The 26,353-nt window shown below is 38.2% G+C and overlaps 1 protein-coding gene across 1 annotated transcript; it reads left to right on the forward strand.

Moving 5' to 3' along the window:
• Positions 1–1,916: 1,916 nt before the first annotated feature.
• Positions 1,917–26,019, forward strand: LOC132313577 (nuclear pore complex protein NUP93A-like). Its single transcript, XM_059812407.1, has 15 exons — positions 1,917–2,156; positions 2,451–2,542; positions 5,255–5,321; positions 14,741–14,800; positions 17,641–17,730; positions 18,509–18,778; positions 19,218–19,313; positions 19,449–19,583; positions 19,800–19,853; positions 19,976–20,059; positions 21,049–21,135; positions 21,203–22,105; positions 23,394–23,581; positions 24,579–24,876; positions 25,772–26,019. The coding sequence occupies exons 1-15, from the start codon at positions 2,055–2,057 to the stop codon at positions 25,847–25,849; spliced, it is 2,604 nt and encodes an 867-aa protein (XP_059668390.1). The 5' UTR covers positions 1,917–2,054; the 3' UTR covers positions 25,850–26,019.
• Positions 26,020–26,353: the final 334 nt, after the last annotated feature.

Below are 26,353 nucleotides of genomic sequence, written 5' to 3' on the forward strand. Positions count from 1 at the left end.
GAAAGATATCTAATTCCGTAACAGCTGAAATGAGCATATCTAGATATCTAGTTCATATTGTTTTGTCCTTGGGCATTGTGTGATTTTACCTCAGACAGCCGCGATTTTTTTATTTTTTACTTTGGTCCCCGTGATCTTTTGATTTTTTACTTTCGGAGGTGAGGAAGTATTTGATTTTATAATTCCTTTTTGTTTTGACTTCTGAGATACTAAAAAATATAGATACTAAAAGAAGAAAGAAATACCTGAAAAAACAACATCAACATTAAACTCTTCCATAAGTTGAGATCTCCGTGAGATTCTAAGCTATTAGAGTGCAAACTTCATAGCAAAAAACAAAGAAGAGATATATACAGGCACACACAAATATCCACGTTTGGATTATTTTCGAACTTGAGTCGACAGTTTTGTACCTTGAATTGCACTCAAGTTTGATGTTTTAGCTTATCAATCCGCTTGAGTTGCATCCCTAACTCAAGGTTGACGTTTAGTTTATTGATCCGATTCAGTTGCATCCCTACATGAGCAACAATTCTTGAACCTCATCATAAGCTTGGATTGAAGCTATTTTGACTTATTAGTGCAACCAAAAAATATGTGTATACACTCCTCCTCCTTGCCTTGCTCTGTTTTACAGTAACATGCACCATAATCACTCCCAAAAAAAGAAAAAAAAAAAAAAAGTGACTAAATTTGATAACATGGTTTGAGAGTGTAACAAGCATATTTTAAAACCAACCCTTTTGGGTATATGATCCCAATCCATTGCTTGCATTCACTCCAGGATTGTCGATGCAGGTTTGAATTTGCATCATAGGTAACAGTAACCCAATTCAAACTCCATAAGAGATAGGACAATCCAAAACAATCTAAATTCAACCTTAAAATTGAAGGTCATATTAATCAAATTATAATGAAAAATTGTAAACTTGACAACTATAGGTGTTACTGATACTATAATGATAACAATATGTTGTCGTAACTCAAATATAATATAAATTTTCTCCAATTTTTTATTTTTTTATTTCTCGAAGTAAACACACAAGGTTGTTGTTACTCTTTCTGGCCTTTGAAGTCATTGAAACCGCATCAAACACACAAGGTTTGATTTTCACCAAAAATTAGTTTTATGTGGGGTTGGGGTTTACGCACAAGGTTTGTTGTAGTCTCTTTGTAAACACACCATCCCAACTTTTTCATAACATGTATCCTATATAAATTTTATTACATCTTAATTTTCTGCTTTCATGTATTACATGTTAATTTGTAACATCCTAACTTTCTCCTACCATGAATCAACATAACATCGAACAAACATGTTCAGAATGACATCACAATTTAAAGGCAACATGTTTCAAACGCAAATTATACATAACATCTCAACTTCTCATAACATGCATCACATGTTAATTTTTGTGACTTGATAACCTTGAGAAAATACACGAAACCCTAACCCTAAAATCAATGGAGATAGAGAAGAATCGTTCAAAATTTAAAGTAACGTGGTCGATGAGAACAAATAAAAAGTTTGATTTTTGTAAATACGTCAAATTTATTCAAATCGTAAATTGCACCTCTCACTGTGTCAATAGATTTGTGCTGTGTATGTCATGAAGCTTGGAAGAGGGATGATTTTGTCTTAGATGAGTTGAGAATTCTATTTTGGTTGGAACAGAAAGAAGACATTAAAAAGTGTATAATTTTAATTTCCTTAAGACATTTGCCATCCCTTTCCTAATTAACCTCCATTTTTAACTCCAAATAGTTACCACGCCCAAAGTTTGAGCCATAAACATAACCCAAAGTTTCAAACGGTCCTGGTCCACCATGTGATTACCAGGCCTTTGATCTGCTGAGGTGCATCATAATTCAGTGTGGCGCTCAACAGAATATCCCTATTAGCACTTTAAACCGTTCCGCTTAGGGCTTTCCTCGCTCCAAAAACCATCGTCCGCTCAGCGCATACAGTGAACTTCCGAGAAAAATTGCAGAGAGGGAGAAGATATATATATATATATATAGAGAGAGAGAGAGAGAGAGAGCGCGAGAGAGATATGGCGAGTGACTCAGACATGGGTAACTGGACCGATCTCCTCCATTCGTCTTCGAAGCTTCTCGAACAAGCCGCTCCTTCTGCTCAGTTCCCTCCTCTTCAGGTCACACTCTTCACTCTCCGTTTGGTTTTCGAGGAAAAATCCAGTAAAATAAAGGAAGACAAAAGAAAATGATTCAATGTTACGTCCTCTAGTACTGTTGTTTCATTAACAATGAAATTATCTTTAATTCTCTAACGCCAAGTGTTAGTATTAGGCTTAGTTGACTAGAGGTTTATATTTTCTTTATTATATTTCCCCATTTTTATGGGGGAACTGGGAAATGAATGGAGAGTATATTGATCTATCAATTCTTTTGTTCTAATTATATATATGCTTTATTTTTTTTTTATTTAGAGAAATTTGGATCAATTGGAAGCGTTGTCGAAGAAGCTCAAGTCTAAAACACTAAGGACCGAAGCTCCTTCTCAATCCCTTGCTGCCACTAGGTACTTCTCTGTTGTTCATCATGCATGTATGCATGACAACATACATTTAAGCGTATTTGCTTAAATATATTTTAGTATATATGTAGCTACAAATTTATTTACGTGTGTGCATATATATGTAGTCACAAAGGGATGCATTGACACAATAAAGGCCATGTATGATAGCTGTATCACTATAGGTAGAACGCCTCCAGGGAATTCTCAATTACCCTAGGCTTACACCAAGGGTCAGCATTAAGTCCATACCTTTTTGTCTTTGATATGGATGAGCTGACAAGACACATCCAAGATGAGATTCCATGGTGTATGTTATTTGCAGATGGTATTGTTTTAGTTGAAGAGATTAGAGTAGTAGTTAATGCCAAATTGGAGGTTTGAAGAAAACAATTAGAACTAAAAAGTTGAACTAAAACTGAATATATGGGGTGTAACTTTGGTAAATCTAGAAACACAAATGAGAATGTAGTAAGGATTGAGAATCAAGAGGTACAAAAAAGTGCACATTTTTGTTATTTAGGCCCAATTATTCATAATGAGGGAGATAGATATGGCCTTAATCATAAAATTAAGGTAGGATGAGATACATTTAGGAGTTCATCTAACATATTTTGTGATAGACGTATCCGATTGAAAAGGGAGTTCTATAGAACCATTATTAGACTAGCCATAGTTTATTGTACCGAATGTTGGGCAGTTAGGAAACAACATTTGCATAAAGTGAGTGTGGTAGAAGTGCGAATGTTGAGATGGATCTGCGGTAAGCCTAAAAAGGATAGAATTAGAAATGATCACATTCGGGAGATAGCGGTTTTTTTTTTTTTTTTTTTTTGATAAGTAAGATTTTTATAAAAATCGCTCAAAAGGGGAGCGAATCCCAAAGAAACAAAAGGCCACAAAACGCCTCAAGCCTTCAAAGAGGCCAAAAAAATAACAATCTCCTTTACTGAACGATAATCTCTCCCAGAGACCCAACAAAAAAGAGTGGAAATGATGGAGAACCAAAGATGGTTTGGACATGTGCAAAGAAGACCTTTAACTGCACCAGCTAGGAAAAGTGACATAGTCCACATTGAGGGTAATACTAGGAGAAGAGGAAGACCAAAGCTAATGTGGGTAGAGTTACTAAAGAAAAATATGATACATGTGGATTGACTAAGACTGTAGCCTTCAATAGAGTGGAATGATAAAGTGGATTCATGTAGCCGACCCCAAGTAATTGAGAAAAGGATTGGTTGTTGTGTGTGTGTGTGTGTAGAGAGAGAGAGAGAGAGAGAGAGAGAGAGAGAGAAGGAGAGGGGGGGGGGGGGGGGAAGGGAGAGAGAGATTCATAAATACATGCATATAGCTAGTGACAGTTTTTACTAAGAGTTCTAAGCATGATTGTAAATGCTATGTGTTAGGATTCGAACTTAGTGTTGGCAACTTTCACAATAAAAGTCCAGGTCTGTACTTCTATTTTTAGCTTTTGATCACATTTTCAAAAGTTATTTCACTTACTTAGTTGGTGGTGATGATACCTATGTCCAATGCCAAATTCCGTATCTGAAGATACATCAATGGGCAAAAAGGTAAAATCTTATATTGAATAATTAACTCACCAAGTAAGGTTTATAATCATGCATTCTCATCATGACTCATTTTATTGCACCACGTTTTGAATCATGAAAAAGATGTTTCGAATGTGTGAAATTGATTTTGAAATAGATATATTTAAACAAATATTTTTCACAAAAATTGAGAGGCTCGAATGTGTCAATCGATCGAAAGCTTCCCCAAAAAATTATATTGAAGTAAATAGTTTAATTGAATGCTCAATTGATCAAATCCTTGGTAGTAGTTGTCGATAGCTCGATCAACCTGTGCGCAAACAATTTTTGAGAAATTCTGTAAGTCAGAATTCTAAAACATTTATGTTTCCTTTTTAAATTATAACTAAAAAACTCTAATTCCTTTGAACTTAGAGCACTGTTTTTTAACACATTATTGAGAGAGCACTTAAGAGAGAGATCATATATCTTTAGAGAGCATGCTTTTATTTTAATCATCTAGCATCTTGTATTAGATGGTGAGTTATTATACAGAATGTTGAATATCATAATCCTTGTGCTACATGGAGAATTCAACACCAAAGTGTCTTTACACAATGAATGCGCAACTTGTACGACTAGCCATTGGAGATCAAATCACAGAGTGGAGAGCGGATTCGTATGAGGAATGAATTTGTTAACGGATTGGATTTTGTGCCTACAAGACTCAAGTGGAATTTTTTATGTAAAAATCGTCTGTTCGTTTGTGGTTGCACAATTTATTTATTTCTACTCTCTACACTTGAACTGATTTATATTGCTGCATTCTAAATATAATGGTGATAATTTAAAAATCAGTTATTGTTAGCTAAAATTGGACAATATCTATTCAGTCCCCTCTCGTCTCGATCTATATTGGAACTTGCGAGACTATTTTTGGTCCTTCACTTATCTCTTTGTTTTGTTGCTGAGAACACAAAGCAAAATACTTTAGAATTTGAATTTTTACAATAGTTTTTGTTTTGGAGTGGCTGATGTAAGATTTCACAGGTTTGAATTCTCTCTCTCTCTCTTTTGGGGTGGGGTGTTTGGGGGGGGGGGGGGTTGGTTTGTTGTATTGTAATTTGTCCACCGATGATCTTTAGTAGTTTGATATTCTTTAATTATTTCTTTTTTGTCTTTGCAGGCTGCTAGCCCGTGAAGGAATAAATGCGGAGCAGCTTGCTCGGGATCTTAAATCTTTTGAATTAAAGGTAGAATTTCTGAAGACATTCAACTTGATGCACGGTATCCTAATGTCATTGACTGCAATTGTATAACTGCATCAAGATAGTTCAGGGAGTCAACTAATCTTTTATATTTCATCGAAGTGTATGAATATGTGCTGCGACGTTTTACAATTTGTCCCCTGAAGTTATATGATGAAGAATTTAGCAGACCTTCCATAAAATGTCGCATGTATGCACTTCATACATCTATATCCTTGTATATTGCTATGATCATCCACAATTTTATGAATAGACCATTCTCTTTTTATGTTGCTTTACTCTCACCTACAGGGCTACAAACACAAGCACATTGCAGTAAATTGAATTACATAAGATTTTCTTTTTACCAAGAATATTGGAGTTTTTTGGCGTGCCTTAAGTGTCTGCTGTAGGTATAGCAAATAGCAATAGATAGAAGATAGCAGTACATGAATTATTAGTCACATGAACACAGATGATTAAGATACTTTCTCCTCTCTTTTAATTTTTTAAAGAAGTTATCCATGATGTGGTAATTGTTCTTTACAACTCAACAACTCACAAAAAAAAAAAAAAAATGTTATAACAACTTGTATGCATATAAATAACGGCAGTTCAATATTTAAGAAACTTGGGAAGGACAAAGGGAACAAATATCATTGTTGATTATCACACTGTTCTATTATATGAAAACCATCCGAAAAGTCCTCACTTTTTAAGTGAGTAAATGCTGTAAGATTGAAGCTTTGGAATTGAATCTGATTAGTTCATTGGATGCTCGATCTGAAACAGATTAATTGTTCTAGTTTAATTCTTAAGTATGCTAGATTATTACTTATAAAAAAAAAAATGTATGTTAGATTATTATTTTTGGTTGATTTGTAAAATTCAGGAATTAGTGGATTTCTGCAAGTGCAAAGGGGGTCACATATGACTCATAATGGTATGTATTAAAGTCTGGTCTCAGAAGTTGTAAGGGTCCAGTTCTATAAAGTTATTTTTTTGGAAAATGCTCTTGATATTTACTGAAATGTGTTGAAACCATAGTTTTCAAGTATCAGCCGTATCTGTCCGAGTTGAATACCGATATAACGATGAGAATAGGAATCACGTGAAACTTGTTTGAGTCTCTAATTGACAGAGTCTTTGGGGGTTCCTATTATAAAGCATGACTAGTTAATAGGGGATTCACTGGAAAATACTAACTTGGCTCATTGTTACTGAGATAATGGTCTACTTCTTCACATCTACCATGCAATGCATGCCGTTATTGATAGAGTCTCTCATTGTTGTATGGCAAGGTTTTCACCTTGGGACTTGATTGATTAGAGACGTTGAGAAAGCTCATCGGAGAAAGCTCATCATAGTTGAGATGCGGTCGGAGTCTACTACTCCGACCAGTCACCGGAGTCATAAACTCCAGTGAAATCCTTTGATACTCTTCTTTTCGCTGTTCTCTTTCTCTGTTGGGTTTGTGGTCTGTGTTTTCTGTTGGGGGTTTTGCTTGTTTTCATCCTTTGATACTCTTCTTTTCACGTTCCCCTTTTGAACGTTTTTCTAATATATTTTTACTTATCAAAAAAAAAAAAATCTCTTTCTTCTGTTTCTGGTTTATTATGCGCACTTTCTTGGTGGTTACTCGTTTACCTCGTCTCTTTCAAGGTGGGTTTGCCAAGTCTGCAAACACGTATAGAGGTCCTTCGATTTTCTTGGACGATGATTTGGTTGGTAGGAGGAAAGAGGACCTGCAATCGTGTTTAGTGGGTTAGTTTGATAAGGAAGTGGGTGATTTGGCTTAGATTGCCGCTTAGGCAATGCGGGCTTGGAAGATTTCAGCTGAAGTGGTCGTTTCGCCGTTGTCGGACTCGTTGATCCTTTTTTGTCTCCCTTCTCCGACGGTGGCAGCTCGTGTTCTGAAGGAGGGCCGTCGGAAATGGGGTTGTGCTTCTCTCTGAGTGGAGGCTTGGAATTTTAGAGTGGGTTGCTCCGAGGTTTTGAAGGTGCAAGGGTTGAAGAAGGTTACGCGTCTCCCTCTTCACCTCTGGAGCCATGCTTTGTTTGTGACGGTCGGCGATCTTTGTGGTGGCTTTATTTGGGTTGATGCAGATGAGTCCAAGGATGCTGAAAGAGTCCGGATAACGGTCTCGGTGGGACGTGCTTGCCCTCCTTTTGTCTTCATCCATGATGATCGATTCTGCTATAAGGTGGCTGTTTGGGTGGAGAAGCACCCTGTTCTTGTTTCAATGACGGACAGCTTGGAAGGAGGAGATGGCTCGCATCTGTTGAAGGAAGTTGATTGGATGAGGTGGGAGTCCATGGGACTGAAGGGGAAAGCTGAATTTTAGAAATGGAAGGCGTGGAGGGATAAGGTTTGGGTTCGCAACACGGAATGCTTCAAAAGAATCTTCACTCAGAAAAGGAAGGAAGGTTCTTCATCATCGGTCAACCGTGGCAGGTTTGTTTTTGACGGGATTCTCAGAGCGGAGATTTCAGAGGTCATGATTGTCCGCCGGTTTCCCATGTTGGTGATCGGAGAAGAAACCGAGGTGGTTTTCATGCGCCTTCAATGCGTAGGTGGGGAAGAGTCGGGGACCAGACACGTGGTTGGCGCTCTGGAGTTGGACGTTCGGGGTGGGATACAGCTGTTTCCTCATTGTCATTTGAGTTTAAATTTGAACCGCATGTGACTTTACAGGTCTCACCTTCGGATGGGCTTTTGGTTGGGCCGGAGGTTGGGGCCATTGTGCCTAGTTTGAATGGTCCGGCTCCTCATGGGCTTACGGACTCTCGTCGTAGTGACCCGAATTGTGCTAAGAAGGCCCAGGTTGATAAGGTCTTGTGTGCTCCTTCTGTTTTGGGCTGCAATTTGAAGGGTGGGCCGCGTTTCAATTCTGTTAACTCTGGGCTGAAGGTGGCCAATAGGTTTGAGCCTTTTTCTTCAACTGATGGACCCGTTTCATCTGATGGACCTGTTCCTTCATCTGACGGACCTGGTTTTAAGAACTTTGATTTTTTAAAGGACGGACGGCGTGAGGTGCGGCCTTTGCAAGGTCGCCGGCTGAGATATAAGAAGAAGCTTCTTCTCCCTGCAATCCAAAGGAGATAGTCACGCAAGGAGAAACAGAAATGGGTGGTGAATAACACGTTTGCTTCATCTCCGGGTAAGTTCACCTCTCAGCCGAGATTCTCTCTTCTTCATCCTTCCTCTCTTCCTCTTATTCTCCTCCTTGTGGGGTGACAAAGCAGTGTGCCGGATTGGGGAAGGAAGGGCTTTTTCCAAAAGGTTGTCTCCGGTTTTTGAGGCAGAATCGGAGAAGCGTTTGGCTGAGCAGATTTGCGATGGACAAGGTTGTTAAGTGGGATCCGTGGGGTCTCTTGACAAGAAACGGGAAGGCGTCACTGTCTGTGTGGGACGGGATGTGCAGATATGTTTGGATGATGTTTTTGCTGCTGCTTTGTTAAAGGACCTACAGGTTCACTTGGCGCTGAAAGACTTTTAGGCTGAGCCAGGGGGCCTTCTTTCTGATGAGGAATTTGGAACTCCGATGGATGGTTGCGCTCCTTCCACCTCTGTTCCTGAGGATTGGGAGGGAGTCTCGTGTTCTTCCCTTGATGGGGAGGTGTGGTTGATTCAGTGGGAAGGAGCTGAGCAGGCTATGGAGACGTGTGTTCCTTTGGCTGTCATTCGACTGGAAGAGGAGTGTTCGGAAGGTGTTGCTGCTGTTGTTGGAAGGGTGGATTTGGAGGCGGAGTGGTTTCAAGATAAAGGGGGGGAGGTGGGCTCTCTTTTGGGAGTGTCTTTTGAAGGGAGAATGGATGAGGCGTTGAGTATGTTCCATGGTATCCTAAATTCACAGCTTTTTGAAAGAATGGGAGGTAGGGATGGTGTTCAGGAAGGGGCAGCTGAGAGGGAGGTGTGGAGATCCGCGGATCTTATTACTTATGAAAGGCGGAATAGGAGTCCAGGGAGAGGGACAATGGGAGGAGGAGTGGGACGGATTTTGCTACTGTTTCCCTATGAAGCTACAAATCTTGTCATGGAATGTGCGGGGGTCTAAATGACCCGGTGAGGAGGAAAGTGGTGAAGTCGGTTATTCGTAAAGGGGGAAGTCATGTGGTGTGTTTGCAAGAAATCAAGCTTCGATGACGGATTTGATTGTGCGAAACATTTGGGGTGGGAGATTTGTGAAGTGGTGTGCCTTGGATGCCAATGGTTCTGCGGGTGGTGTTCTTGTTTTGTGGGATAGCAGATGGGTGTCTTTGGTGGATTCTCGGATTGGGAATTTTTCAGTTTCATGTGTGTTCTTTATGGTGGAGGATGGTTTCCATTAGGTTTTTTCGGCTGTGTGTGGGCCTACGGATGATCTGGCTAGGCCGATGTTATGGGAGAAGTTGGGGGATTGTGGTGGGCATTGGTTGCTGCTGTGGTGTATTGGAGGTGATTTCAATGTTGTTCGCTCCCCTTTTGAGAGATCGACGGGGGGAAGGTGGACGTCTTACATGAAGTCTTTTTCGGCTTTCATTGATGATTCTGGGCTAGTTGACTTGCCTTTGGAGGGAGGGCATTTTACTTGGTCTAGTGGACACTCTCCTCCTACCTTCTCTCGGCTCGATAGATTCCTTGTGTCGGGAGACTGGGAGGAGAAGTTTGCTGATGTTGTTCAGGCTACTTTGGCTCGCCCTATTTCTGACCATGTTCCGTTGATGTTGGATTGTGGTGGGTTGCGTAGAAGATGATCTCCATTCAGATTCGAGAATATGTGGCTTCGTGCCGAGGGTTTTTTGGATAGAGTTCGAGTTTGGTGGAATGGATTTGGGGGGGACGGTACGCTAAGCCATTTACTCGCGGTTCACTTGTGTTTTCTTAAGGAAGACATCAAGATTTGGAACAAGGAGGTCTTCGGGAATCTTATCTGGAGGAAGAATCGGGTCTTTTCTGAGATTGCTGATATTGAACAGATGGAAGGTCAGGGGGTTCTAGCAGACTCCCTGAAGGCTAGGAGGGTGGAATGTCAGGTGGAATTTGTTGAGATTGCTATTATGGAGGAGATTTCGTGGAGACAAAAGTCTTGTGCTTTGTGGCTCAAGGAAGGTGATAGGAACACGAAGTTTTTTCATCCCTTGGCCAACGCCCATTGTAGGGGCAATCATATTGGTAGGATTCGGGTGGAAGGAGAGTTATTGTGCAAGGAGGATGAGATTTGCAAGGGTATCGTTGACTTCTATGCGAAGCTTTTCACAGAGTCTGTTGGGTGGAGACCTTTGCTTGAGGGGGCTCCAGTTTGATTCTATCTCTAGTGAGGAGGGCTTTGGTCTGGAGGTGCTTTTTTCTGAAGAGGAAGTGTTGGTTGCGTTGAAGAGCTGTAACGGGGATAAAGCCCTAGGTCCTGATGGGTTTACTATGAGATTTCTTTTGGAGTGCTGGGAGGTGGTTAAAGGGGAAGTGATGGGCACGTTTCATGCTTGACACACTCAGGGCTCTTTTGAAAAGAGCTTGAATGCCACTTTCATCGCCTTCATTCCCAAAAAAGGGGGGGCGTTAGATGTTAGGGATTTTCGCCCTATTAGTTTGGTGGTATGCATTTATAAGTTGATTGCCAAAGTTCTTGCTAATAGATTGATGAAGGTGTTGGATGGAGTCATTTCTGACTCTCAGAATGCCTTTGTGGGAGGTCGTCAGATTCTGGACTCGGTTCTTATTGTTAGTAAGTGCGTTGATGCCAGATTGCATAGTGGGGTTCCAGGCGTTCTGTGTAAGTTGGACATCGAGAAGGCTTATGACCATGTGAGTTGGAGCTTCCTTCTTTATCTGTTGGAGAGGATGGGGTTTGGAGTGCGATGGAGGAAATGAATTCATTTTTGTATTTCCAGTGCTTGTTTCTCTGTGCTTGTGAATGGAGCTCCGTTGGGTTTTTTCTCTAGCTCGAGGGGGATGAGGCAGGGAGATCCGCTTTCCCCTTTTTTGTTCCTCTTTGTGATGGAAGCCCTCAGCAGGTTGATGAGGAGGGCTGTGGAGCTGGGTTTTCTGAGGGGTTTCCAGGTGGGCAGGGATGTTGCTAGTTAGTTGGAGATTTCGCACCTCATGTTTGCAGATGATACTTTGGTTCTGTGTGATGCAGATGTGTCCCGGCTCAGATATCTGAAATGAGTTTTGATTTGGTTCCAAGTTGTGTCCGGCCTTAAGGTGAATGCTGGAAAGAGTGTTTTGGTTCCAGTTAGCGAGGTCCCTGACATCGGGATGCTTGCGAGCATTCTTGGATGTTGTACAGGGGTTGCCCCTGGGTGCTCCTTCGAGATGTGTGGTGGTTTGGGATCCAGTCGTGGATAGGTTTAAGAGGCGGTTGGCGGGATGGAAGAAGCAGTATCTTTCCAAAGGGGGGCGGGTGACTTTGATCAAGAGTACCCTTTCTTGTCTTCCCACCTATTTTATGTCTCTGTTCCAGATTCCCTCCTTGGTGGCGGAGAGGATTGAGGGTTTGCAGCGCAATTTTTCGGTTTGGGGGGGGGGGGGGGAAGGGGAGGAATTCAAGTTTCACCTGGTTCGTTAGGAGCAAGTTTGTAGGCTGATTTGGAATGGAGGGTTGGGGCTTAGAAGATTGGTGCCTTTCAATAAAGCTCTCCTTGGAAAATGGTTATGGAGTTTTGGGGTGGAGAGGCATTGGCTTTGGAGGAGGGTCGTGGTGAGCAGATTTGGGGATAGTAGAGGAGGGTGGTGGTCTCTTGAGGTGCGTGGTCCTAGGGGTGTGGCTGTTTGGAAGTTTATTCGACAGGGCTGGGTTGATTTTTTCAATAATGTACGGTTTTGTCTCAGGGATGGTAGGCGGATTAGTTTTTGGAAGGATGTCTGGTGTGGGGACATCCCTCTTGTTTTTGGTTTCCCTCGACTGTTCAGGATTGCTTCGGATAGGCAGGCCAGGGTGATCAACTGTTATCATCTTGATTATGGGAGATTGGTTTGGGATGTTCGATTCAGGCGTCTGTTTCAGGACTGGGAAGTTGACGATGCCATCCGTCTTCTGGAGGTGTTGTATCGGCAGGGTGTTATGGTCGGAGATTCTGATGATTGGATTTGGGCTCCCAATGCTCAGGGTCGCTTTGAAGTGCGGTCTTTCTTCAGGTGCCTCACTCAAGAGCCTGAAGGTCCTTTCCTGTGGAAGGCAGTTTGGTGTTCTAAGGCTCCTCTTAAGGTGGCTCTTTTTGCTTGGACCTCTGTTTTGGGAAAGATTTTGACTCAGGATAATTTGAGAAGAAGGAATCAGGTGGTGGTTAATCGGTGTTATTTGTGCCGTCATTGGGATTTGATGCTTGGCCTGTTTGGTTTTCTGTGGGGTCATGCCTGGCTCTTCTAGAGGTTTGATTGAGGCTTGGAAAGGCTGTTCTGTGGGGGCTCACATTCGAGACGCATGGAGTGCTACGCCTCTTTGTATTTGGTGGTGCAGTTGGCTTGAGAGAAACAAAAGATATTTTGAGGGAAAAGAGTCACCTATTTATGTTCTGAAATTCTCCATTGTTTCCTCTCTTTTTTGTTGGGTTTCGGGTAGAGATCATAGATCTATTGAGGACATTGTAGATTTTTTGGCCTCTTTGAAGGCTTAGTGGTTTTTGCTTCTTGCTGTTCCTTTGGGATGCGCTCCCCTTTTGAGCGTTTTTATACAATTTTTACTTATCAAAAAAAAAAAAAAAAATGGTATCAAATCAGAACATTTGTTGGTGTGCAAGGGCAATAAAATTGTACAACTGCGATAACTGATTCCATTACGTTGGCCTGTGTCCACATCGGCGGCTGTGTCAACGTTTTCAAACCATGGTTGAAACATGGACTGTTCATAGAACCAGGAAAGAGACTGTATTAAGGGTCATCTGTTCAACCACTGGATCAATTGGCGCTGAGTCGTGTCATACTGATATATCACTGTATATAATAATAGAAATAACTTAAAAATATGAGAACTTTCCAAACAATTATAAATTTTTGTTTCACTTTCATTATGACTTGTATAAATCTTTATAGTAGCATGACGCAAGGAAAAAAGGCAAAGCAAAATTTAGGACAGAGAAACATTGAATACCGGGAGTTTGATTGTCATCATAAACAAACAGTCCATGAGAGGAGAGTAAAAGAAGGTTTACATTCTTTTTCTTGTGAGAGGTATTCCCTGCCAGTCTATAGGAGGAGCTGCAGGATTCTGGTCAGGACATGGGTGGTGTGTTGTTATTATTAAAAAAATAACCATATTTACTCAGTAGAGAAACTAGTAATTCAGTGCATGTGAAATTATCTTCTGTTACAGAGATAAATAGACAAGAGTTGGCAAAATCTGTAATAGGTTACATGGGTTTGCTACTTGATGGACATTGCAGACGAACCTTATAAAATTGTATGCTTTCTATCGGGAAATGTTTTTTTGGATTTATAAAATATCTGAACTCGAACTCGGATTGTCTGGTTTGGGAAAGCACATTAATTCAGCATATAGTGTACAGAAATACAACTTCTATAAAAAATCTTTTTTTCATAGTAAGGTACCAACAGCAATTAGGACAGTAGGAGCATCAAATTACTTGGTGTTTCGTCAACATACATTATTGGATTTAGGATAAACTAAGTGCCATAATTTGTTGTTGGAAAATACATAAAGAGTATAACTTTTGAGAAGCATTTTGCTGAACCACTTCATCGTGTGATCAGAATCCAATTTTATGGAGCACTCTTTGCATCCCTTATGTATTATACCAGTAACAATTATAATATTTTACACACGCACTTTCTTTGTTGGAGATTGGGTGATAGAGTTGCTATATAATCTTGGCAGTAAGGAATAATGCATGATAGATAATACGAAATGTCAAGACCTTGTTGATTGATTTTTATTCTTATTAAAATTATTATACTTCGATTGCAGAGAAAAATGGAAAGGTGAAAATAGTAAATTTTGCTGGAGAACTACGACAAGTCTTGTTGGATAAAATGAATTTGAACCATTTAGTCCATGCCCATGTGATGACTTTTGTCTCCCATCAGGGCATGGTTCACTTTGATTAATATTGTTGTCTGAATTCCATGCATGCTAAAGTTGTTTAAGCTATGAAAATGTTGGTCATACCTAGTGTTGAAAATGGCATGTTCTTCTAGGTATAATGGATATTTTGATTAGAGAGAGATGAAAGGTGGAAATAGTTAAATTCATTGGACAATATCCACATATTTTGGTAAATGAAATTTAAATTTGTGAATATATTGTGATTTTTGTCTCCTCTTGTAAAAAATGTCTTCCTTGTTTAGCATTTTTTTTCAACTACAAATATTTTGAAGCTTTTATGCTTGGAACAAGTTCTTTTTGTTTGCTTTTCTTCTTCCCTTTTTAATTTGTCCTCTGTGCATTAATGTTTAATGTTTGTCCTCATTTTCTGTTTGCTTCTTGTAGACGACGTTCGAGGATGTCTTCCCAGCCGAGGCAGCAAGCGTTGAAGAATATCTGCAGCAGGTAATTTTCAATAATTTAGATGGTTTTTTTTTTATAAGTTCAATAATTTAGATGTTTGGGGACAATATAATATTAGTTGATGCTTTATCTCTTGTTATCTTGCACCTTTTTTTAGGGGGCTGAAATTTGGAGCATATTGTTTTCATCACACTTGCTTACCAAAAAATAAATATCAAATCATATTGATCAATGTCAAGAGAGTAGTATGTTTTCTGTTTAATTATGCGGCATATCCCAAAACACCTATATATTTGGATTTTAGTTCATTAGGAATTATAAAGACATGAAATAGAAGAATTTTTTAATTTTGATGGTTTAATTTGTTGTGAATTGCATAGACAAAGTAGGAAAACTACTATGTCATTCACATCACTTTAGCTTGTTGAATATTCACACTTGTTTAATATCACTGCTGAAGTTCCTTTCAGATACCTTAGGAAATTCTTTCTGTAACGATGTACTGTAGTTTGTTCTTTCTCTGCTTTCTTTAATGACTTTTCAGTAGCATCCATTATGTGAATGTTTTTTTTTTTTTTTTTTTTTTTTTTTGAAAAGATTTAGTTTTATGCTTTACCTTTGTATTTGCTATAGTTGTGACAAGGATCGCTTAGGCACATACTAGGCAATTTTTATACTTCATACATTTCTAGAAAATTTTTTCTTGGTTAACTTATTTTATTTTATTTAGTTAAGTAAACCCATCTATATATAACTCACTCACATATGATTCTATGTTCAGGATACTCCATACACAATTTTTTTGGACCCTACCAATTATTACCAGTCTTCTGGTCTCATAAGATCCAGGCATCAAACAAGCACCCAACTCGTACTTGAATCCATGCGAATAAATTTTATAGAGATTTGATGTGGCATCACGATCCCTTTATCCGTTTTATACTTGTATGAGCTGGATTATAGAGTTCTGCCTGCCGAAGGACACTTTCTTATGGAAAGCTTCCTCCTTTTTTTCCCAGTTCATGGTGCCTTGGAAATAAATTTGGTTTCTGTTGTGCTCTTTAGTTTGATGAGTTTTTGTGAGATTTTCCTCGTCTATATCTCTTTATTTTTAATCTCATTGCTTTTGCTTTTCAAATATATTGTTGTTTCTCATAAGTGATCCTGTATATGATTTTAACTTGTGCATGACGCAAGTGAAGATGAATGCTTGAAATATTGTCACTCTTTAGTGCCTTAACGAGCAGCTCAATTTCTAGAGTGTTCGGTTTCCTTTTTCCTGGTTCTGGCGGCATCCACTGGTGGATGGTTGTGGAATGGGCAGCACTAGGAACTATATGTTGCATTGGAAGAAACTAATTTTTATGCATCAGATGCAATGATTTGCGGAGAAAAGTTTTATCTTCTTTGCAGTTCAATCTTTTTGGGTGTACCATTGGTCGGTGCAATTGTACAAGCTCGAGTTGTTGAACATTAAAACGTGGATTTGACTATAAGGACAATCACTTGGAGGATTGATCTGGAACCAATCCACCCTTAGCAGAACACTGGGGATATGAGACCAGCATTGGATTATCTTGTATTTCATGTATATACGATCTGTAATATATGTATGGGATAATATTCATTCCCATACATATATTATATGTGTGAGTACCAAGTACGAAAAAAAAAAAAAAAATCGTTCATGTATTTTTTATGCATTCATGTTTGGTTTCCTTTTTTGGGGCAATAATTCAGCCCAAGAGATAAATGAATCTGCGTGCGTCCTGCTGGATGTGCGTACAGACTATATGCTATACCTGCAATGTTTGTTTTAAACATGCATTCTAATTTTTGGAATGTAAATATGGACCAATGTGTGCCAATCCAAGTTGACATGAGGTCTTTTAGTGCATGTATTTTCTCATGTTTATTAAACTATTTATGTTTGTAACCAGAATATAAAGTTCTAATAGTGGTATTATTGAAGTTCTGCTTTATCTATGTAACTACTTGTGAACTCAGAGATCTTAAGGGTGAAGCATTTGAGTGTTTTTGCAATTAGTTTTGGCATTTTGTTCATTACCAGTAAAATTTCATGGGTGGTTGTCCTCTGCACCATTGACACAGCTTTTCAGATTGGTTGTGTAATATTTATACGGATGGGTTCTCATGGCTGTCTCATTCGCAACACTGAGTATAATGAAAATTTGTTCCATTTTCCTTCCAACAATTTAAATAAAAATCAATTAGAAGGAAAGCGCAATGAATAAAATTACAATTCAATTCTTATTAGCGAGTGTAGTTTGAACTTTGAACTATTTAGCGCATCTTAATTGATTAACATATATGGAGAGAGAGCAGTGGAAGAGATTATGGAACTGGAAGGGGAAGAAACAAGCTTGATAGTACATGAGCTTTTGCAGCAAGATGGTAATGACTGGAACTGCAAGGCATATAGATGGCCTGGCTTTTAGAGTGAATGACAAAAGCCTAAATTAGTGTTTGCAAGGATGGCTAAACTAAGGTATCTTAATTTTTTTAGGGAGATTCTAGTAAATAAAAGTATAAAAGAGGTCGAACTGGTTGTCCTGACCCTGACTCAGACCCAAACCTTTGTTATGTACGTATCTCCAACCCACCTCCCAAGAAAAGGAAAGAAAAAGAAGATGAAAATCTCTTACCCATTTTAGTATCTTGGAAAACCATTCCAATTGGGGAGGGGCAGGTTACCCTTGGGACTGGGTATATTGTCATCTCTACGTGGTTGTGATTTCAGAGTGCTCAATGTTCTGATTGTATACATTCATCCATTTTCTTGCACATTCTTTACGTCTCAGCTCAAAGAACAGTTAGTAGACAGTACTTGATCATGTTATATTGCAATTTGTGTGCCGCAGGTCCATGAGATGGCAATGGTCTCAGCTGTCCAGGAAGCTCAGAAGGATAACCTTAGAAGTTTTAATGATTATATGATGAAGGTTTTGGAGGTTAGTGTGTCACAATATGTCCATGTGATATTTTTGATCCTTATTTCTCTACCTTTACCTATTTCCCTCAAAGTTTCTGTATATTGGCTTGTTAGTTACTTAGCTAGTTATAGTTATTCAGTTCGAACATCAACTTGATTATTTTTATTGGCTATTTCATTTTTTAAAATTAGTTATTAAGTGCTGTCTTTGTAAGTCAACTAAGTTCCTCTCAGCAAAAAAATTGATTTTATAATTATAAACTTCTTATCCAGTTTTTCATTATCATTTCGTGAAGTAGGATCTAGTGAAATGGTTTTTCACTTGTTATATCTGTGCATTCATTTTTGATTTTGTTCTATAATTCTTGAGTTTTAATAAATGTTTCTTTATCTTGTCATTGCAGTCTGAAGGCTATAGATAGCTTATTCTGAACACACTGATAATTTATGAAATTCAGTAACCTTAAAAAATGAAAAGCTTGCTATTGTAAATTAGTTTGAAAAAACAAATTTGAGAGTCCTTTTACACCTATTAAAGTTTTGGTGCCTTGCCACATTAATCTGCTGAAATATTGTCTGTGAAAGAAATCCGAGTGCTTCCCTTCTGGAGTGGTGGTAAAAATATCCCTACTTCAAGAGCAGATTGGATGGATTGCAGTATGACCAGCTCTATTTCTTTTGGCATTGTTAGCACTATGAATTACTATCTGAGATGCATAATTAAAGGGCATTGCATTCCAGTATTGATAGTTAATAACTGATTGATGAAAATTTTTGTGCCTCCATCATTATTACAGGAGGATTGGCAAAAGCAAAAACGGGGCTTCCTTCAGAACCTGAGCCGAATTTCAACATTACCGCGGACTAACATGGGTCTTTCAAGCACCGAGGGTACTCACCTCGGTCAAATAGCGTCTGTGACTTCTAGTCCTCAGGTTTCATCTAGTCCAACTGGCATGGAACATACTCCACTGGCTCATAAGCCCGTCCTTGAGAAAAAAGCTGCAGCTTATGCTGAAGTTGTGAAAAATCTCAACAATGCAAGAGAACGTGGCTTACCATTTAAAGTAAGGCATGATTTTATATTTGTCACTTTGAAGTTGGTCCAGATAAAAACATTTTCCTTTTTGTATTTCCGTCTTTCCTCAGTTCTTCAACAATGAAGCTTCATAGAGGTCTGATTACTATAAGCGAAACTTGATGATAGACTAACTGATTAATATCTATAATATATCAATGTTTTGATGTGACAAGCTATGGTGTCATGTTGGTGGTGTTTTTTGGAGTCCTGCTGACAATTCTTTAGTGCTAAACTTAGATGCATGCTAATGTCAAGTGTTATCTGCCCTTTTTCCATTCCTCTTGAAGTTATTGTGCATTAGTCACCCTGTTAATGTTGGCTACTGTGTCTATGGTTGTGACTCATGATTGCTCAAGTCAAATAAGTGAATTTTGAAAATTTTGTTAGATGTATGATCAATTTACTATTTATTTTCTTCTTATTAGCCTGCTACAGCCTTCAAGGGTGCTTATGAAAGTTTGGGTGTTGATGCAACTGGTGGAAAATCAGTTAGTATGCAGAAGATTTGGCACCTAATGCAGGTATACTTTGCATTTATATGTTTTTTCACTCTTATATTCTAGTGCAAAAACTTATGATTGCAATTTCTTCCTCTCTTTGTAAAGCTCATAATGCAATTACTTGTGTATGAAATTATGAATTGAATAATTCAACAGACATTGATGGGTGAGGATACAAATGTTCAACGGAATGTTTCGAGAAAAATGTCTTTAGTTGTTGGGGCAAGGCGCCATCTCGAATGGGGACATGAGAAATATATTATAGAAACAATACAAAGTCATCCAGCACAGGTAATAAGTTAGTTTTAATTTCTCATCTACTGAGTTTGGTTCTAATCTGCCTTCATATTGTATACTCCTAATGTATAATTGTGTTGCTTATTTTAATTATTTATTTGGTATTGACTAAAGGAGCTTAGCTTTGTAATGGTCATTCTTTGCCCTTTTATTTTTTTAAGCCAAAAAAATTAACATGTATTTCTTGGTCATGTTCTGATATCATTTTAGGCGGCTCTTGGTGGGGCAGTTGGAAATTTGCAAAGAATTCGCGCCTTCCTTCGGGTTTGTCAGCACATTTTTATATTTAGGCATTAAAAATTTGCGTGTGGCACTCAGGGGGCCTGTTATATTATATTTGAGGATTATTTATTTATTTCTTATGCTAAATGTTTCTTTCATTGCAGATACGTTTAAGGGATTATGGGGTTCTAGATTTTGATGCAGGAGATGCTCGTAGGCAGCCACCTGTGGATACCACTTGGCAGCAGGTTTGAGTACTTCTGAGATTACATCTTTTGCTTGCATCATGCAAGCATTTGTTTCTTTTTTCTTTTCCTTTCTTTTTTTTTTTTAAAAAGAAAAAAGAAAGAAGAAAAACTTGTATAATATTTGTTAATTGTTGATTGGCCACTCTAACCTTTGATGTTTAAGTTTGTAATGAGATGTAAGCAAGTAAACAAACTTTCTATGTAACATTCTATGATTGTGGTTCCTGAAATTACATAATACTTCATATATATATATATATATATATATGCTGCTCATTCTTTTGTTCATGTTTTTGAAACGTGGATGCACTCACTTTCCCCACCACCAGAGGAAAAAAAAAAGGTAAAATCATTTTTCAGTTATAAGAACCGGAGAAATTTTTTGCCGAGCATCATTGTAAATAAATTGTCTAGTATTTCTTTGCTGTTCTTGTAATGTTAAAAGATTAGCCTTTTTGTAGCTGTGTATCTTCTTCTTCTTTTCTGCCTTTCTTGTTATGATGGTGAAAAGACTGGTTTTATGTGTGTGTACGTGTGTGAGTGTGAGGTTGGCGTTCTTTTTTTTCTGAAACAAGTGACCTTTACTCCTTGATTTCTTGCATTGATGGGTGATAAAAAGCACTTGGACTGGGGTTTGCTTGTAAACATCCAAGTCTGCTGTTCATTTTAGTTTATTTCATTCTTTCTCAAGGCGAGGTTATTTGTTTTGTTTTTCTTCTCTACTGAACCTTCATATTGTTACATCATAGTAATGTCGTAAGATACTAAGAAAGAAAATTGTCATGCATGCTTTTTAGATTCTAGGCTTGCTACTTGTTTACCATTATGTAAACAAAGGCTCATTTATTAAAGCACCATCATATAAGAAGAGAAAACATTACTTAACTTGTTTATGGTTATGTTGAACCTATTTTGTGGTTTCCATTGATAAGCATATATTAGGAAATCGGCTCAAACTAACTCCTATACTCTGTTCTGTGTTACGACAGATTTATTTTTGCCTGAGAACTGGTTATTATGATGAAGCGAGAAATGTTGCCTTGTCATCTCGTGTTTCACACCAATTTGCTCCTCAGGTACTGGATTTTTTAATTTGTACATGAATGATTATTCAGCCATAATCATTATCTTTGTACTTGACAGCTTACAGAGTGGATCACTACTGGAGGTATGGTATCTGCAGAGACTGCAGCTGCTGCTTCGGAAGAATGTGAAAAAATGTTAAGGACGGGTGATAGAGTGGGTCGAGCTGGATATGACAAGAAAAAATTACTACTATATGCTATCATATCTGGTTCTCGCAGGCAGATTGACCGTCTGCTTAGAGAATTGCCTTCAATTTTTAATACGATAGAGGATTTCTTGTGGTTCAAATTGTCTGCTGTACGAGACTGTCCTGCCAGTTCCTATTCTGTTGTCCTGAATGAGGGACTGTTACCCTACAGTTTGGATGATTTGCAGGTATACCTAAATAAATTTGAGCCATCATATTATACAAAGAATGGAAAGGACCCTCTGGTATACCCATATGTTTTGCTTTTAAGCATCCAGTTGGTACCAGCAGTCCTGTATTTGTCCAAGGACGTGGGAGATGAAGGATATAACATAGATGCTGCCCATATATCAATTGTGCTGGCGGACTATGGGGTCCTTTCTGAAGGTGCTGGGGCAGGGCAGAAACTGGGGTTGATGGATTCTTTTGCAGAAGCATCTAACATAATCAGGCAGTATGGGTCAGTGTATTTACGTCATGGTAATCTTTCAATAGCATTGGAATATTATGCACAAGCTGCTGCTGCAGTGGGTGGTGGACAGTTGTCATGGAGTGGGAGAGGTAATGTAGATCAGCAAAGGCAGAGAAGCTTGATGTTGAAGCAACTCCTTATGGAGGTCTTATTATGGGATAGAGGTATTTATCTTTTGCTTGGTCCAAGAGGTGCTGGAGAAGAAGGTGAGGTGGGGAGGTTTTTGACCACTGTACAAACAAGACAACAGTTTCTTCTTGAAGCTGCTCACAAGTGTCAGGAAGCTGGGCTTTATGACAAAGTAACTCTTCTTTCCTTCTCTTCTTTTATGGCTTCAGTGCAAGATTGCGTATAAAATCAGGACTTTGTATAGGCCCTTTAATATATGTTTTTGTTGTATTCCTAGATACACTTGCTCATCTTTTTTTTTTTTGGTTTCCTTTTTGATACGCCTCCTTTTCCATCTAACATGGGTTTAACTGGTGTGAATAGATTGACTATTTCGATTTGTTAGGTTTTAAGTTCTACATATTTTCTAATTCTCTTTCAAAAGTGACAAATGGGGGAGAAAATGGTTTTTACTGAAGAGGCTTATAGCAACATTTATCTTGAAAGATATATTTAGGTGGTTTTTCTTCCCGGGCTTACCTGATGGATGTGGTTTGCTTGTGCATCTATGGGATTAGTCTTGACTCAAAAGGGGTTGGTGGCAGCCCAGTGTAAGCCCCAAAAATCCCTCCACAATTCTCAATTTTGTCTTCACCTTGCAGGAGAGTTTGTTATCTTGAAAGATATATTTAGATGGTTTTTTTTCCCGGGCTTACCTGATAGATGTGGTTTGCTTGGGCATCTATGGGATTAGTCTTGACTCAAAAGGGGTTGGTGACAGCCCAGCATAAGCCTCAAAAATCCCTCCACAATTCTCAATTTTGTCTTCACCTTTCAGGAGAGTTGGTTATTTAATGGAATGAGGCGCAAAGCAATACCGCTCAGAAGGAAGTCTTGGCTGCTCTCAGGGCCATAAAGGAACTAAAGGAAAGCCTTTTGACAACCTTACTAATAGAAAGGGGATGCACTCAAACATGCGAAGAATTTTGAATATTCTATTTGTAATTGGTTAGAGTGAAGAAAACCACGTTCCTAGTGAGCTTGCTGGTTGGCCAGTTGCACCTTGCCTCTTCAGCCCACCTTTGACAAATTGTTCATCAAGTTGGTAGTATACATGACCCAATCATGACTGATTTATAGAAAAAATGCTAATTAATGTTTGTAGAACTCATCTTACTGCTTTCTCTCCTCCAACCCACTTTTTCTTGAAAAAATTAAGTAACCATTGTCAAATTAAAAAGCAGCTATTTTCTTCAACATTTACAATTTAATAAATTGTGAAAGCCACCTGTTGTTTTCTACATTCCTTATTAATTTCAATGTCTCTTTTTATGATTTTTTGTTATCCCCTCCCTTCCTCTGCCACTTTTTTTGGGTACTATTGATTTTAGTTATTAGTTATTAAATACCCATTTCATTGATATGTTTGTTCATTGGTTTTGTGTTTTCTCTTCTTCCCTTCGTTCACCATCAAAATTCAGTCTATAGAAATTCATAAGAGAGTTGGGGCATTTTCAATGGCGTTGGACACAGTAAATAAATGCCTCTCAGAAGCAATCTGTGCCCTTTCACGCGGTAGATTGGATGGTGATAGCCGGACTGCCGGTCTTATTCTTTCTGGAAATGAGATCCTGGATGCATATAAATATACTTCTGAAGCTGAAATGAGGTAATTTCAAAATTCTGCTTTTACCTTGTCTTTTTTTGGAGCAGTATTTGCTTGAATTATTACCGCCTGATTTGTTATGGATTCTTATAGTAGAGATTGTTGTCAATGTAAGTTGCAACCTTCTGAAAACTGAGAGGCTTCAATGCAAAAGCTTATGTTGGAATGGATTGGCGATCTCAAAGAATGTTTTCAGTTGGATTCCGTTGCTCAAGATTCTTTAACCCTTTTGTTGGAAGTCCTGAATCATTTCCTAGATGTTATATATTTCTCAAAGCGCAAAGTTATGCATTTACACCCACTTCAAATGTCTTTGACTTGCTTCTCCTTCTTCGTCTTGTATTTTTTTTTGGAATAATTCTTATAATTTCTGTCACTTTGTTGATACCATCTTCCTCGCTATTTCATTATTTTTTGTGCAATTAATTCCATATCTAGAATTCATTCTTGTCATTTATTTTTGAACTGTAGGAAATTTTAAATTGTTAGAAATGTCAAAAGTTTCTGAAATTTGAGAATGATAACATCTACTCAGCTCAACTCAGCAAAGTCTTTTCCCTATTAATTGGGGTTGGCGGATTCTATTTTTCCATTCTGCTCTTTACTCATATTCTTAGGATTCATGTTCATATTGGTCCTCACAAAAGTTTTACATCGTCTGTCAAGGTACCTAATACAACCCTCTTCCTTTTTGTTGGCTTGGGAGAGGCTGTGATATTGGGTAAATTATATGGGTATAAATTATGCGATTCCTTAATTTGTTGCTTATGCTTCATGGAATTGTTCGTAATAAGATAGCGGCTACACGTATCTTGATTATGCTTCATGGAATTATTCGTGAGAAGATACTGGCAACACATATCCACTGTCATAATATAGATTGTGTTTTTGAAAAAGTTTCTTTTCTTCATGTTAAGCTTTCTAGCCTAGGGATCTTATGCCTGAAGGTTCTTGAGTTGATCTTTGCTTGGACTAAAAATCATTTCATTATAACATGCAGTTCTCAAGAGAGAGAACATGTTTTAGGGCAACAAACTGTGTTGAGACAGCTTGAAGCAATATTGTCTATCCATAAGTTGGCAAGAGTGGGCCATCATGTAGATGCTCTAAGGGAGGTTGCCAATCTTCCATTTCTTCCGTTAGATCCACGACCACGAGCACCAGATATTGCAACTGATGTGTTCCAGAATTTATCTCCACATGTCCAAGCTTGTGTGCCGGACCTTTTGAAGGTTGCTCTTCATTGTTTGGACAATGTCTCTGATTCAGACGGATCTCTTCGTGCCCTGAGGACCAAGGTATAAGCTTTCTGTTTTATTTGTTTGATGTGGATGGACCTTAATTTTTTAACTTGTTGCTATTTGGGAATTGCTTATTGTCGGGCATAATGACCGGGTTAATGTTCTTTTAGTCTTCAAGGAAGTTCGAACTACATTAATGTGCCCGTGAAGCCAAAGTGTTTGATGATATTTAACATTTGTCACTCGTGGAAACTGTCTTAACTCATGATGCTAGTTAACATTTGTCACTCGTGGAAACTACTGTCTTAATTCAGCTTGATGAACTTGCTACATTTTAGTGCTGAACGAGGTCTACAACTATTCAAAGAGTACATGTCTTAGATTAAGTGTAATGGACCAAGTCATTTATATTATTGTATAAACAGATATTTTATTCTGTTAAATTATGTTTTAAAGAACAAAGAGAACAATATATATATTTTTATTTCCTTCTTCATAACTATTCACTAAAATCAGCATTCTCTGCATTTATGACCTAATATTATAACAGAGATATTTCATTTTATTATAAAACAAAAGAATCATGTTTATATGTACAAGTACATGTAATTTCTTAGACACAAACATCCATTGTACAACTAATTTAAATGTACTTTCAAGCAGTGAATAATCTTGGACTTGTTATAGTTGACATGGGTGCTTAGAGACCATCATGGAAATGATAATGTTTCATGCTTAATTCTGTATGTCCAATTTGGATTAGCCTCTTCATTTGTCCTACTTGTGTACAAATATTTTTTCCATCCTCTTTGTATCTTTCATCATTAAACGTTTGCTTTGATGGACCAACTCAATTTATTTAAATCTGTATTATAGAATAATGTGATTAATCCTGGATCTGGTTTCTAGTGTGTGTGCATGCATGATTAATCTTTGTTTTTGACCTTTGCAGATTGCGAATTTTCTTGCCAACAATTTGAATAGGAACTTCCCTCGAGATTTGTATGAAAAGGTTGCTCGAAGCTTGTGAAGCAAATCTGTGTAGTGTGTCCAGGACGGCTTGTTAAGGAGATTCATGGTGAATGTATCATTTTTGTATAGAACTGAAAATTGTTTTAAGTGTTTCTATGATGCCATTTTTGTTGGTGAATTTAACTGGGGAAGAAAGTTATGCTACTACTTGCGGGAACTTGTACTTCACATGTATGTTGCACTCTCAAGTCTCCCTTCACACAAACACACACACACATATGAAAAGATATATGCATATATATATATATATAGGGACTTGCTTTGAGGATTGCTAGTTGCACTTATGCACAGCTCTTGAAATGAGGAGGAGAATACTGACTCATACATCGTGTTATATATCATTTTAGGAATATATCATGTTTTTCTAATGAAAAATGCTTTTTCGAAATGAAAAAGCATCCAAGGCCATGGGTTAGTGGTATCTCCTCTCTTTTCAGGTATCTCCTCCTTTCAAAATGAAAGGGTAGAAAAGGTAGAGGGTTTTTGAGTATGAGAAAACCGT

The sequence above is a fragment of the Cornus florida genome, unplaced genomic scaffold (assembly GCF_030987335.1).
Source record: "Cornus florida cultivar Cherokee Brave unplaced genomic scaffold, ASM3098733v1 CherokeeBrave_3.0.0_Hap2_Chr06, whole genome shotgun sequence".
NCBI classification, from domain to species: domain Eukaryota; kingdom Viridiplantae; phylum Streptophyta; class Magnoliopsida; order Cornales; family Cornaceae; genus Cornus; species Cornus florida.

Coding starts and splice junctions, on each gene's coding strand:
- LOC132313577 (XM_059812407.1), top strand. CDS start 2,055: ATGGCGAGTGACTCAGACATGGGTAACTGGACCGATCTCCTCCATTCG. Junction 2,157..2,450: donor CTCAGTTCCCTCCTCTTCAG/GTCACACTCTTC, acceptor TTTTTTATTTAG/AGAAATTTGGATCAATTGGA. Junction 23,582..24,578: donor ACTTCTGAAGCTGAAATGAG/GTAATTTCAAAA, acceptor TATAACATGCAG/TTCTCAAGAGAGAGAACATG.